Source organism: Rhea pennata, chromosome 6, assembly GCF_028389875.1.
Source record: "Rhea pennata isolate bPtePen1 chromosome 6, bPtePen1.pri, whole genome shotgun sequence".
In the NCBI taxonomy this organism is placed as follows: domain Eukaryota; kingdom Metazoa; phylum Chordata; class Aves; order Rheiformes; family Rheidae; genus Rhea; species Rhea pennata.
The window spans coordinates 23,267,996-23,283,923 of NC_084668.1; the positions used below are offsets into that span (position 1 = coordinate 23,267,996).

Below are 15,928 nucleotides of genomic sequence, written 5' to 3' on the forward strand. Positions count from 1 at the left end.
GCTAGATTAAAAGTTTCATGGTATCTGCAAGAGAATTCTACCTCAAAGATTTATGAGCTATAGGTATTCTGGCCCAGATCTGCCACACATTAATGTAGCCTTCCTAACTTCAATTAAGTACAACAATTTGCATTTAAGAGAGGCCAGTCCCGTAAAAATCCAGTATATTCAAGAGAATGTGAAAAGCCAGTTTAAAACTTCTTTATCTTTCATGTGCATAGTATCTCTTTCAAGCAAGTATTCAAGGTTTAATTTGCACCTTTTTCTATTTCTACAGGAAACACTTCCATCTTTTCCACTCTTTTCTCAAGTTCATACTCAGCTGAGGCTGCCACAGGATCAACTTCTTCATTACGTCTATCATAGTCTTCATTTGAGTAAGTACTGAAAACCTAAGAAAGGTAACAGAAAATTTTATTTTAGTGTTTTTTTTCTCTCCTTCCACACATGATAATTGAAAGAAAATGGCTAAGGAAATTAAAGCAGTATTTTTAAAGATCTTATTTTCTAAATAACCATCAATTTATTGTAGTAGCACTAAATACTGCTGTCATAAGACAGTTTCTAACTTGCATAGAAGTAACATTTTAGAAGTTTCAAAACAATTAAACTTCTTTTGTTGTAAATGTAGCAAATCTTTAAAATAAATCAGTTAAAGAAACCAGTTGCCTCCTCTATGATAAATTGTGTCTCTTCTTCTCTTTGGACTACATTCCAAAATCCTTCCTCCTCTCTTCTGCCCTCCCTCCACACCATTTGCCAATTATAGTGCTTCAAACAGATGTAGTTTTCTGATTTTGCAGAGGAATCACGCAGTTTCCCAGGAAAAGGAAATGCCTTGTTACATACGTTGCTATTTTTAGTAATCACTCCAGCTAAATTTATGAACTGCTTAAAAAAAAAAAAAAAAAAAAAAAAAAGGATGGATAAACAAACAACAGAAACGAGTAACCAATATTAAGATAAAAAATCTAGAAAGGAAGAAATAATGAGTAATACAACAAGGTTAATTTTACTATTCAGTATGTTTATTAGTTGCATTTAAATACATATAAGTTAGAAAAAAAGACAAAGTAAGAGTCATATTTCCTTCCTTTCCCTCCCCCCCCCTAAAACCCTCAGAGATTAAAAACAACATTTGAAAAACAGAGTTTACATGCATAATTCTTTTGTCGGTACTAAGTGTTTTTGTCTTATGGGGATATTGAGGAAAACCACTCATTTATGGATGGCAGTTGTGGCAACAGTCTCCCTAATCAATGATGTCCAGCACAGAAAGTTAATTTACACTACCTACCAAGTTTCTGCAACTTCTGCATTTTCACACAAAGATTACCTAGACATTTAACTAATCACGTAAATAACACGGAATTCGATGGTGCTAGCTCTGTCTGGCCGTAACCTTAGATACAGGGAAAAAGTTATTAAAACATATTACCAAAAAGCAACCAAGATCTATTTCACACTGGACTTAACCTGGTTCACCTTCCAGACTACAGCTAAAAAACTGTTTAAGAAACTCTGCCAAATGCTCCATTAATCTTAAGAGCCTGGGTCATTCCACAAACATGACATGGCCATATCTTTAATGTCGTAGTCCAACAAATAAACAAGATTAAATCCACTGGGTTAAAGGGGAAGAAAGAAACCCATGGTTTTGGGAGCTTCCTCTCCACCCCTTACCCTCCCCCCAAAAGAGCTTTACTACAAGGAGTCCTGAAAAAGATTTGAATTTTTCTGTCTTGCATAAGACAAATAAGCTAACAAACTCCTTTGGACTGTTACCTACACACCAGTGGGCAAAAACTGGCAACAAAGGGATGACAAGGGGTGTATTTGCAATATCTGTCTTCCACAAACTTTAAAGAAAAAAAATGCTGACGAGGATGAAAACCATCCAAACACCCTCAAGAATCCTTACTCCATCACTATCAGGAAAAAAAAAAAAAAAAAAAAAAAAAAAAAAGTGGCCAAATTGCTTAAATCAATCAAAAAAATTTTTTTGAATAGGATAGGGAGTAGAAGTACTTTGATTTCATGAAGTACTTGTCTGCCTTTGGAACAAGGCCTGCCTAGCTTGGTTCCTTGTCATCCCACAAGAACCAATCTCTCTACTCAAGAGAGAGACAAGTTGGCTGTAAAATGGATTTTAAACTAGTAACAAGAAAAAAGTTCAAGAGTGGACAAACAAGCACTTTTAACATGCATACTAAGTTTTTAAGAAGAAAAACAAATAGTAAGTGAGAAATAGAAAGAAATCAAGTTTGCTCATTTATAAGTGTATATATGACCTAGTGTTAATAACTTAGATATGACTAAAATGTTAAGACACTAATTATCAAACCCCTGAATGAGCAAAACGTGGAGGATGTAGTTTATGCTGGTGTCTACTTAGAAGACATTGACAATTATATATTAACTTGATTCTTTATGACTCAGTGTTCTAACACACAAAGCAGACGATGATGTTTACTCTGCATCGACCAAAAAATTCCATTAGCAAAAAGGAAGACCAGCTCCTTACACAACCATTTATAAGGCACTGGAGAGAAGGGAGAACCAAAGTCGCATCATCTCAATAGACTGAATTAAATATGCTATAAGTTTCAATCTGGCAGGTTGAAAATATTTTAGTTAAATATAAAAAATATTATTTTTTAATTTTAAATTTGTAAATGCTATTTGCAGTTCTTTGAGAATAGAGATATTGATGTGGAGGTAGAACAAATTGTATTCATTCCCCTAGTAGATCACTTTTTGAATGCAAAACTCAGTTCATCCCTTTCTATGAAGGTGCCAAAAATCAACAAGTTCAGGACTCAAAAGCACCAAAGCAGCCTATTGCCTAAAAGACTACTATCAATCATTCAATTAGTATTATCATAAAAAAATAAAAATATCTTCATTATATCACAGTGCTATCACAGAAAATTATCACAGAGAAACAATACTCTTCCTTAATTCAACATGTTAGCAGTACATAAAAAGCTCTACAGAAAAACTTTATTAGCTTTACCAGAATAGTAATTTTGTTAGAAGGAAAGCGCACTCTTCAAAAAAGAGACAATATTTTACCTTTCAAATCATAAAACAGTTACAGCCCAAAGGGCTCCATCTCCTATAGTCATTCCTGTAAGAACAATTTGCTTGCACACGATCAAAGGCATAATGTTACAAATATTGCTAAATAGTAAGGTTAAGAAAGCAACAACCTCATGCAAAGATTCCCAAGTAACCAGAGCTGAATCAATTTCAGCATCACTTTTAAACACTAACGTAATACTCACTGAAAAACATAATACCTATATCAGCAGTTAAAGTAACAATAACAGTTGAAAGGCATTTCAGAGAGAGAAATGGTCTCTCACCTGGATATCATGCCTAGCAATGATTCCACTAGCTGGTCCATATTCCTTCTGAAATACAATTCTTATGTTGAACAGCAAAAATTACTGTCACTGAATAAAGTCATGGTTCAGGGAAAACTATCTAATAATTTCTAAATTCTTTGATAAATAATCTAATAATAAACAGTTTCAGCTTTTCAAATTGATCACCTTTTCTACATCTGGCAAAACAGAAGCACACAAGCAGACACAAATAGTTGTTTGAAACAGTAACACTAAAGCAGGACAGAAGCATGGTATGCACTTGACTGTTTATTCTTATAATCTCTCTCTTCAGTTAAAGTAGACATTGGATTATCCCTACCTATTATTCCCTATATTTCTGAAAGATATAAGGCTTATGTTTTTATTATCATTACTTGTTATATTTTGAGTGAAAATGACTATACCTGATTTGTCAATTCATGCTATCAAATGATTTTTTTAAAAAAAATCAGCAAATATCTTGATTAAAAAGAAAAGAACAAACTTCTATATTTATGCTTTTACTTTTTTTTCTGCTCTTCAAAAATGATTCTGAATGCTTGGTAACTGTTAAACAGGTTGATAAATAGAAGTATTTCATTCAATGTAGCATTTTCTGTTACAAGTGGATAAACAACCTGTGCACACTTATGTACTTCATTTTGTAGCTTAACATAACATAATTGAAAAACCCAACCAGGTCAGTCTACGCAAAGACTACGTGCATCCTTTCTTCAGATCCACAGCACAGACGACTTAGTTGCCAGCACATTCATACTGAAGTGTTAATCCTGTTGGGCTACTGCGTCCACCTGGTCATTCATTGAGCCATGCAGAGTACACAAACTGGCACTGGCTACACAATACCAACATCAGCCTAGTTTTCCTGAGCCTACATGGCTCATAGTTTTGTTAAAACACAGAAAAACATTTCCTTTCAACCAGCTCACGAATAAATGGGGTAAAACAAAAACACTCATTCCACATTCAGTTAAGTTTGAATCAAGTAGCCCTTGAACTGATCTTTTTTCCTAACACAAGGAGAACTTCTCCAACCCAATTTCTGAAAATTAAATCCAGAAATTCTCAGGTTAAAAAAGAACAAGTACTATAGTTGCTTAGTAATAAAAAATTCCCACCTTATCCTTCCAATAATGTCTAAGTTGTTCATGAGGGAAAAGGATAATCACTGGCTAAACATGAAATAAATTTTATTCATCCAGTATTAACTAGAAGGTAGATAAACCAAAAATACTCACTTAAACAACAACAACTAGCATTGACTCAAAGCCCAATTCCCCAACTGTCCCAATTCAAAAATACCTTTTGCTAGGAATTTAGTATATTCACAGGACAAGTACTCTGGTCTAGATATGAATCTTCACACCACAGAGGAAAAATTCTGAATCAATTTCCTTCAGAGACAACCAACCTACTATAATATAAACTTGATACTTTTTTAGCCCCCTCCCCCCCCAATATCTAACAATGTTATAAGTGAAATGTCAATTACTGTAAGAATTAAACAATCAGTATTTGAAAAATATACCTATTAGCCCAAAGACTAACCAGAACTACTCTGCTTCTGGCTATCAGCACTGAAAATAAACACGAAGTCTGCTATTCGTTTTAATGCAACTAGCTGCACATTTTCTAATTGTTGAGTAAGTAGATGATTTAACAACATAAACATTGAAAGTTTTTGAAGATCTCTAATATCTGTCAAAACCTCTGACAAACTGTTAAACAAAATATTACTCAACATCAGCAGTACCGTGAGTCCACTGGCATGCATTTGTCAAGTTATTCAGTAACATTTGTTTCACCACCTTACATATTTTTTTCCCATCCTCCAAGTACTCTTTCTCTTTTCCTGACACCAATCTTGGCATGCCCTTTACACTTTTTCTTTACTTTCTTTCTCCACTCCACAGTTCACTTTATTTCCCATCCGTGCACGTGGCAATTTACGTTCTCCCCCACATTTAATCCCATCATCCCCCATTTTCTGTTCTCAACTTTTCCAGTCTTCTTTTCTTTCTAATTGCATCTACGTTCATTTCTTTTGCACAAAGTCTCAAATCACATACATAAGGTTTACATAAATTCTAAAGGCCTGTTAGCCATAAATCATCACAAATACTAATTGGACAGAATTCTGCTTTAACTTTCTTGACATTTTTCTTTTGAATACATTCCCACAACAGAAATGAGGAAAGAGAAAAACAATATGAGTATCTACTGAACTACATCACTTTGCTGCCAGTCACACTATTCTCAATAAAAATACGATTTATTCTCTATTTATGTATTTCATTACAGTAGCACAGGCACTGTAGATACTTAGAGAGTAAAACAAACAACATGGTATCTGTTTCTGTCAGATTACGCTACCTACTTCAGAAAAAAAAAGTCTTTTTCAGACCTTTCAGTTTTAAATCTTAGTAAAAGAAATACGAAGGCAGAGAAAGTATTCATTCAGATTTTGTGCAATGATTCTATTCCATTTCAAAGACTCAGAATGGAATTTGAGGGAAAAAAGAAAACCATGTTCTCTCTCTACAGAAGCAGAACTCTTCCAAGACTTGGTTGTGTTTCACCATCACCAATTGATGTGGCCTTGCTCTCTGACTGAAAGACTGATGAAGAGACTGAAAAGCTCCAAATAAATACGATACAACCAGAAGAGGCAAAAAGCCACTCACAATACCACATAGTGCAGAAGAAGAAATCCACTCCAAAACCAAAATTCCTGGCTCCTGAAAGACTACATACGTAAAGAAAGTGGTTCAATTATGAACATACATACGCTTCACAGATGTCTTGGCACCACTGACTTCAGACTGGCAATCCAGAAGAATTAGAAATAGAAATGTGTTTTTATTTAGTACTTCCCAAACCAAAATTATCAACCTGACTGAATCTAAACTGCCTAAATAGCAAGCAAATTAGTAAGAGGAACTTCAAAAAAAAAAAAAAAAAAAAAAAGACATAAAACAAAATTGTCCAATTAAATTGATTTTAGCTGGTTGCTCAGCTTGCTGCTTTGTGACCCCAACAGAGGAAAAAAAAACAACAAAAAAATAAAACCCCAAATGGCCATATCAGACCAACTTAACTAACTAATCTGTAATAATACTGTCACTAGTAATGACTAGTAATTACAAGAGGCAATGGGTAAAAATTGAAGCATAGGAAGTTCCACCTGAAAGTGAGGGGGAATTTCTTCACTGGGAGAGTGATGGAGCACTGTAACAGGTTGCCAAGAAAGGCTGTGGAGTCTCCTTCTCTGGAGATATTTAAAGCCGCCTGGATGCTACTCTGTCTAACATGCTCTAGGTGACCCTGCTTGAACAGGGGAATTGGACTAAATGATCTCCAGAGGTCCCTTCCAACCTTACTGATTCAATGATTCTATGACTACCAACACCTCGGATTTGAAAAGGATAGTCTCACTTCCAGCCACTTCAGGGAAAGCATTGGAAAAGTAAATCTAAAGATTTTATATGTTGCCATTTGAAATATAATAATTTACTACTTAAGAAACACAAACCTGTAAAAAACAAACAAACAAACAAACAAAAAAAAACAAAACAAACAAAAAAAACCCTGCTAAACTGCATCTTCACAATCTCAAGATTACAAAGTATGTACACAAACTGGATTTACTGAGACATGCTTCTTTTTACTGGAGTCCTTTTGAGTAGACTTACACATTAGAATGATATGAAAAAGGATAGCTATATTTTTCCATCTCTCAAAAGATAAACTACCAACAAGTTTCAGCTACTGCCAGATATTTTTCATGATCTAGTCTAGGTATCCTCAGGTGCTAATAGCAGCAATCATCATTAAAAAGCAGCTCAATCTTTCAGCTTCTTGACTGAACTGTTAAACTAATGAACTTTCCTCCTATAAATCTCTCTGCCTGCATTCTCCTCTCCGTAACCTCACCTCCTCTATTTCTCTTCTATCATCACCTCCTCACTGTTTCTGAGCACACATTCAGTGAAACCTTTGGTGCCTCCTGTTTACCCCTTTCCTCCCTCTTCTTCCCCACAGTCCTCCTCCACACAAGACACAGCATGTGCATAGTGATCAGCTAGCACTGGGCAAAAAGAACAAGTTACAAACTCAAGCTGCAGCCCTGCCATCAGTGAGGCAGCCTTCTTTAATACAGGTGCCAATTTTCCCCAAACCAAGTGGTATGTGATGTGTGTGTGTGTGTATCTCATTTATATATACACACACACACACACACACATATATATATATACACACACATACACACATACATAGTGTGTGTGTATCTCATATATATATATGATACATACACACACTATATATACATATATAAATTAAAATTTCTCCCTTCCCTTTCAAATCCTGATGAAACTGCAATGAAGTTAAAACTTAGCAGGACTGGGAAGGAGCAAAGTCTGATAGGCGAACATAATAAAAACAAACCACATAAACTTTATTTCTTTAGGTAACCAGACTAAGAATAGGACTATTCTCATATTTGTCCACAACTTAACAGCATTAACAAGTACAACAAACGGGGCAGCTAGTATATCATATAACTGTATTAATTAATAATTCAATTAGAAATGGAAAGAGTCAAGCTCCTCTTCAATGGTGAGGAAGAATATAAGAAGAAGTTATTTGCTTTTTCTGTTCTAATTTTTCTGCTCTACAGTCCCATACCCTGACACTGCACTCTAGCTCAAAGACTCTTGAAATGCTAAATAAATCTACCATTACAAAATCTCTTATTTCTAGAATATATCAAAAAATTTTTAAAAAACAAAATAGATGAAAATTTCAGATATAAGGAATTGCCAGAGCAAGCCTGAGTTAGAAATACCTATTTCTAGAGAGATAAACAGAGGTCATAGGGGGGAAAAAAAATTTCTTAAATATAACAAGGTTCAGAAAATGGATCAGAAATAATGAATACAGAACCTTCTAAGACCAGAATTAAACGTATCTAAGCTTAATTCATGTTTATTAACTTCTATAAAAATTGAAATTTCAATAAAAATTAAAGATTATCTAGCTTTCATCAAAAAATATAAAAAGAGCAAAAGTTTTCAAATTTGCCTGCAAAAAGATGTACTTTTTCCTTCAGTTAAGATGTTTTTAAGTATCTCACACTGTTAAGTTAGCCAGCAGGAAATGGTGTACTCTTAGATGCAGGCAGAACATAACTGAACTAAGCTGAAAAACACAGTTAACTTCTGTGAAAAGTCACTAAAAAGTACTTTGGAGAGTATAATAAATTTAAGATAAAAATATGAAGACAAGTGGTAAGGACAAACTTGTTAGGATTTTAAGGTACAAACACTAAAATGTTGAAGCAAATGATAAACAAAAATCCAGAGCATTTAAAATCTACATTATAACAAACAAATTGCAACTGCAAAAGACCTCAAACAACGCATGATGGAAGTACACTTCTGCTTTTTTGCTCGACACAGGCAGCATATGACTTCACACATACAAGGGAATTCTGTTTAAATCTGGCTCAGATCTGTTCCTAAATCAATGTACATCCACATCAAGTACTTGTCTCTTACCACCACAGAAGTATCTCACTGAACTGCTTGACCAATAGTTGACATACAGTTAACCATTTATACAGCCATCAATTCTCTAACTGCTGAAGAAACTCCAGGATTTGGGAGTCTTCCAGTTTTTACATCCGCTACTGTGTATGAAATTTGGACATCTAGAAATTACAATTCTAAAATCACAGTATGTATGAAACTGAAGCATTACTCTGCAACATTCTGTGAAGCGTTCAACAAGAATACACATTGGTCTAGGAAAGCTGTGCATTTCCTTAATGTGGTGAGCTCTTAGAGATACGCCGTTGGACAGAAAATCTAGTTCAAGTGCATCTTCATTTATTGCTTCATTAACTTTCAGAGTAAGCAGTTTTGTATTATAGACTGAAGAGTATGCCAACCTGAACATAATTACTATTTGTGTCCCAGTTATACATAGAACAGTTATATTTGATATGTCTTAGACAAACGTCAATATTATGGAGGACTTGTATACTCTCACAAAAATTAATGATACTTGGCTAGAATCAGAACATACAAACTTTAAAAAAAAAAAAAAAAACCAAACAACAACAACAACAAAAAAACACCTTTCAGTTCTTTTTTTCAGAAGAATTAATAAGTTTAAACTACTACTCAGCTGTGACAAATATCAAAGCAAAGCCTGTACAAAGAGGTTATTTTTCCTGTGTTCTTGACTTTCCAATCTTGAAAGAAAGTACTATTCCCAAAAAGCTGGGGACAGACACTCCCATGCAACATAAACTGAACACTAAACTAAACAGATCCATGAATGCAAATAATAGCAGCACTTTCTTTTAAGTTTACTTGACAACAGATTTTGTAGGGATCAAAAATCATTATAGACTAGTTTACTAGATTAGTAACTGTGCTCTTAGAGGTTTCGAGGAAAGTTTGATACAATTAGAGGGAAAAATATCCCAAGAAGTCAATTTGGAAACACTTTTGCAATTGGTTTTACCAATGAAAAGTGTCAGAACTGCAAGCAAAGAGCACTCAGTCATTACATTAACGTTAATAAGGATGTCAAGGTAACCACATAACTGAAAGTCAGTTTAATCTCTGCAAAAGCATACTGAAATATAAAGGGATGACAGCACAGTTGCCTGACATTATTTGCACTGTCTGCAGTGCTGATCGGATTTACAATTTATTTAGAAAACTTCAGGACAAGTTCAGCTCCCTTGTAAATACCTTGGACAGCTGAGTGTGCTTTTCATTTCTTACTGGCTTCATCTGTGGCAACAAGAGACTAAAAATAATCCATGCCCCATAACACAAACCCAGTCTCCCAATGACATTCTGCTAATAAGTGCACAGTATTGCTCTCTTCACTACCAGAGGAAAAAGAAGCAGCTGCAACATAATGCTCCTTAAGGTCTGCAGAAATCAAACAGCAGCAAGACTTAAAGAGCTGGGTCACCCAAGGCAAGAAAGCAAGCTTCCCAAGGCATATTACCATCAGTTTCTACACAATCAAAATGTTTATTTTAAGAAGTCTCATCTATGTTTATTTACACAGGCATAGAGTTACTCAAATTAACATAGGATTTACATCATTATGTTCCATCTTCTTAGAAATTACCAAGTCAAATTATGTTCTCAAGCCATGCTACAGATGTCAATATTTACAGATACCTAGCATGGCTCAGATACAGCTTTAACTATAGCTTCACTCTGTGTCCCCTGGGAGCTCCCAGGTCCATACCCCTCCACTCTTGTTCTTTTTTTTCTAAACTTAAAAGCCTTGTCATTTTTACAACTGACTAGAAACTTCTCATTAGAGATACGAATCAAGTTCTCTTGCTATTGCAGCATAAATAGTTTTTCAGGTACTTCTATATAAGCTATACCCATTAACTATGGACAGACCTGGCTTCTATTTTGAGTAAATCAAGTACAATGGTCAGAGCTCCATCATTGCTGAAACCTGAAGATCTGAAAGTATGTTTTTTCTTCCCCAAACGCCTTCTGAATGTTTTGAATTCTCCAGCTCTGTCACACACCTGCTAAACAGCAACTGAACAACTGTAAAATACAGAGAAGACTGCTTCATAACCACTACAAAGTTAGACTGGGCAGAGCAGCAGGACTCATCATACCACTGTGCAGGAGAGAAATAACAACAAAAATGCCAGTTCCACTTGGCTCACTCAGGAAGTTCTAAGACAAAGGAGAAAGCCAGAACTCCTCCTCCAGTGGCCACAGACGTTTGGAATGCCACTTATATTTCAAATGAAATCTAAGTCTAAATGAAACTAGAAAGAAGGGAAGGTTTGTAGGATATATAACTCGCTATGGCCCTGCTCTCAGCTATAGTGGGGAGAGGGTGTAAAAATAATCTTTTGTTACATTCAGAATTTTTTTTTACACTTCCAATTTAAAATGCACTAAAATCTATATGCGAAGTCAAATGAGAGATTTCTTCCTATGAGGTAAAAGTTGGATTTTCTAAAAAGTTAATGAGCTATTTAAAAGTACATTATTACTAAAAAAGATTTTGCAGAAGTGCAAGAAAAGATGGGAAAATTATTCTTTATTTTATAGAGCAGAAAGGCCCAAAACTGTATGCCAGGACCCATCTCCACTAGGCATCATAAAAAAATACAAAATAAAATGGCAGACAAGGAAAGAAAACATCGCATATGCAAAAGGAAAGAGGAGAGAAAAAGCCATTGAAAATAGCATACAAAAAGAGATTCATACACCTGTTATAGAAAAGACATAGTCAAGTTTTAATGGAACGGGATAAAGGAAGACAAGTATCACAAGCTTCAATTCTAGGCCTTAAAAAGAAAGTTCACTGACCATATTACCACTAAACACACAAGTACTTACTATTAAATACACAAAAAACTGTGTATTCTGCCAATCCAAGAGTCAGGCATTATGGTATAACTATGTAATTTTAATGGAAAAGCCATAAAAGTTGCTATTATCAGTTCATCTTTTGGATGTGTAATTGAAAATCTGGTACAAGCGGCTCCAACCACTTTTACAGAAGCAGGTGAATTGAGCGGAGCTAGTTAGAAGAAACTACCTGAGCTTTGTCTACAAGAGAGCTTTCATCACAGCTGGCACAGAGATTTCTATTTATGCTTTGAACTAAATCTAGCACAGACATAACAAAGAACGCAAAAAAAGTCAACTACAACCATTGCTACTTCAGCAATGACCAGTTATTGCTCCTGCCTACAGCAGGAAATCAGTGATCAGTAAGTTAACACACATTTACAGACTATATATACTGCACTTTCCTCATATACTCAAGCGCACAAAAGCAAGGGAACTTTCTTTACTTTGAAAATGGACTGATGCCCCTCTGGATCTCTCATGAGTTGTGCCCTCATCTAGAGTCATTGTGCAACTCCAATACTGGCACTCTCCTTCAGTGCTCCAGGTCACCACTAAAACAACATCAACTACAAGAAAGCCATATAAAATCATCCTGTCTATCGAGAGTCTATAAGAAAAAACACAATTAACAAAACTAGTATTTTGCCACCCCCAAAACATTTTCCAAGAAACAACATGGATGTATATTTATTAAGCTGGGAAATTACAATCCTCTGCTGCAAGAGGTACAGCGATCAACAGAATTTTTACATCCCTCTGATCAATAAGAAGGAAAGTGCATCCTGACTCAGTATGAACAAAGTGTAAAAACTGTTTACTAAAGATTAAACTTTTCCTTCCTGCAATAGCATAAGAAGAAAAGTACGCTTCAGAAAGCCTGGACAGTTTCCTGGTCCATCCTGCTCCCTAGCTCCCCATTCTCCTCTCAAACTCTAAGTGGGACTAGAATAACTGAAATCTGAAACAAGACTACAGGTAAATAGGGCTTGAGCTGTGGAACAATTCTGTTCATTTTGGGCTACTTTTGGTGAGTAAGGATCAGACTTCTAGATCTTTTTAATTCATCAGTATTGCAACATATACTACTCCTTGTTACTCCACCTGCCCCATAACTCCTGCTTCCATAACTTCATAACTCTATAACATTCATGTTAACCCTGCTACAGAACATTGACCAACCAAGTATAAAAAAAAGAGTATTATCAGAGATAAGCATATAATTGCAAATAGGAATCAGTCTTTTGATATTTTCTCATTGGTGATATTGAAAGCAAATCTAAATTATAATGTTTCTTTTTTAAAAGCATTTGTACACTGAGTAGTACAGAATTGGTCCCTCCTAATGTAATACCACAGTTTTAAACAAATGAATGCAAGTATTAAAGGCCATTTGCTTCTTCATAAAAGTTTAATATTCATGGAAATACCCAATAGGCAAGTAAAATAATAAGATTATCTTATGAAGTTGCTGCAATTTCTAAATCACTTGTTACTAACGCTGAAATTTTTTCTTGTTTAGAAAACCAAACAGTTTTGAATAACGGTCATCCATTCACAATTTAAAAGAGTTTTTAGAGGTTTGAAATAACCACCACAAAAATGTAATCCCTAGGTATTTTTTCATTGCAAAAGAAGAGAAGTCAGATTTACTTACCTTAATAGGAGCTGTTGAGAACTTCACTTTTCGGTCTGGCTCAGGATCTTCCTCTTCAGAGAGTCCAGGAAACTCCTCATATTCACTATCATACATATACTCCTCCTCTCCCTCCAAAATTTCTTTACCTTCAGGCCTTTGGTTTTCTAACTCTGCATTCCTATCATCATCAAAAGCTTCATTCTCTATTCCAAAAGCACTGAAATTCTCTCTCTGTTTTTCTGCCACTTGCTCCTCTTCTTCAGTGTCCTCTTCCTGTTCTTGAACATCCTGAACTTGTGTAACAAGGCCATCTTTCACAGATACCCCATCTATTTCTTCATGATTGGTCTCACTGCATTCTGTAAGCTCTTCTGCTACTTCCAAGGAACAGTCACTCCTCCCCCCTTCCTGTGCTTGATGTCCGAGTGGCTGATCCTCTTGAACAACATGATCTTTCTCCAAATCCTCTTTTTCATGCCCTGACGTTTCATCTTTCTCGATCAGCTCTGTAGAAGTCCCTTCCACAGGGGAAACCTGGTAGAGAATACTGTCTGATCTCCACTTAGTCTCCTGATCAGATACACTGCTCATATCCTGCACGCTTCTCTCAAGTAGTGGTTGCTCTCTTTTGTCTTGTGCCTTGATCAGTTCATCTCTGATGATCACAGGCACTTTGGTGGGTGTAGACTTCTCTGAACATCTTTCAAAAGCAGCAGATGAATCCAAATTGCAGTGGCCTCCCACATGGTCTTCATTTGAAGTGCTATCATTTTTGGAAATTTCTTTGGATTCTTCAGTATCACTGTCACCCAGAAAGCTTTCCAGCCTCCTAGAAATGGGTCCTGCGTTCAGGAAGGAAGATTTCAGACCACTGTTGGGATGTTGCTGCTTCAACTCCTCACTACCTTGATTGTCAACTCTCTCCAGGGCAACTGGAAGACTCACTTCTGTATTAAAACTGAAATGGTCCACTACATTGCCGCAATCAGGAGAAGCTGAACCACGTCTCCTCTTATCCTCATTTCTTTCACATTTGCTGGGAGAGTATCTGTCCACTGAGCTTCGTTGTTTTATATTTCTCTCAAATAGTTTCCTGGTCTCAGAAAACTTTTCTGCCAGAGCAACTTTGTCCAGATCTGCCTCATCATTGCTACGGATGACCTTGTCAGCAGTAGAAGGCACAGACAATGAATCCACAGGACTGCTGCAGGGGCTAGTACTTGTATTAAGAAGATTATTTTTTTGGATAATGAGGAAAGATGGGCTACCTGGAGAAGGTCCATAATCTGCTGCTGGGGCCCGGCTGATTAATTTGGTCTCAACAGGGGGATTGCTTTCGCAAGAGGGTGTTGAAGAGGAACCTCCCATCTGCAGAAACATGTTTTTGATCTTGTGCACTCTATTGCCGTAAGTGGCAGCTCTGCCTCGACTGTGTGGATCATTTCCCCCTCCATTGGAAGAGGTGCCCAGCTTCTGCTGAAAGCCTGTTTTGTTGGAAGCGTTTTCAGGATTGTTTACTCCATCAAAAGAGCATTTGATGGCATGGAAATCAGATTTATAGGCATTTCTGTGTGGAGAAGCACTTCTTAAAGTCCTTTCCCCTTTGCCTTCTGTCTTCATCATTGTCAGAAAGCTCCCTCGACTCCTGAGCAAGAAGGCGAAGGAAATTTCACAGGCGCAAAGCTCCCAGCCTCCGGCACCACGCCGACCAGATCCTACAGCAGTCTGGAGAGAAGTGAGGTTTGAAAAGCAGCCGTTAACTCAGACAGCCTCCCTGCTCACATGGAAATGGAGTGCACCGGAGTATACGCGGAGAGAAAGAAATCACAGCAGGCAAATGGCTCCATCGGATATTTATCTCCGTGTGGATCACAGCACCCAGAAAACCATCTGCAGAGAGACAGAGAGTTTTAATTAACTTGGGACCGTGCTAGCGGGCGACACGAATCTCAAACTTGCCGCTCCTCCGGGTGGGAAAGGCCACCCGAGACCTCCCCGCGGCTGCCGAAGGAATAAAGCCCATTGTGTCCGCCGGGGACGCGCAGCCCCGGCTGCTCCCGCTCCGGCTCCCGCCGGGGATGCCCGGCCGCCGCCCCGCCCGGGCAACGGCCGCCGCGCGCAACGGCCGCCGCGCGCAACGGCCGCCGCGGCAGCGGCCGGGGGGAGGGGCGCCGCCCGCGCCCTTCCTGCCGCCCCGAGGAGCGCTGGCGCCGGGCCGCGCCGCGCCGCGCCGCGCGGGCGCCTCCACGCCGCCCGGAAGGGAGGAAGCCGCAAGTTTCGGCCGCGAGCTGGGGCTGCGCCGCGGGGGGCGCGCAGCGGAGCCGCGCCGGCACCGCGCCCCCAACTTTCCAAGCCGGCCTACCTGGGGGCGGGGGGCCCGCCGCCGCCGCCGCCGCCGCCGCCGCCTGCCCTCAGCGCTCCGGGCCGCCCGGCGGCCGCGCGCACCACGCCATCGCCGCTCGCCGCCCGCCGCC

At 37.8% G+C, this 15,928-nt stretch overlaps 1 protein-coding gene across 2 annotated transcripts in view; it reads right to left on the bottom strand.

Annotated features, from left to right (window-relative positions):
* The window catches only part of LOC134142056 (neurabin-1-like), a 49,861-nt gene extending 33,976 nt beyond the window's left edge, over positions 1 to 15,885 (bottom strand). The window contains exons 1-3 of one of the 2 annotated variants that reach the window (XM_062578791.1): positions 15,817 to 15,885; positions 13,473 to 15,344; positions 260 to 392 (exon numbers count right to left, since the gene is read on the bottom strand). In XM_062578791.1, the coding sequence (XP_062434775.1) occupies positions 260 to 392; positions 13,473 to 15,077 (1,738 nt within the window). In that variant the 5' untranslated portion in view covers positions 15,078 to 15,344; positions 15,817 to 15,885. Of the gene's footprint in view, positions 1 to 259; positions 393 to 13,472; positions 15,546 to 15,816 lie in introns of those variants that run through there. The other variant, XM_062578792.1, reaches the window with a different exon arrangement.
* Positions 15,886 to 15,928: the final 43 nt, after the last annotated feature.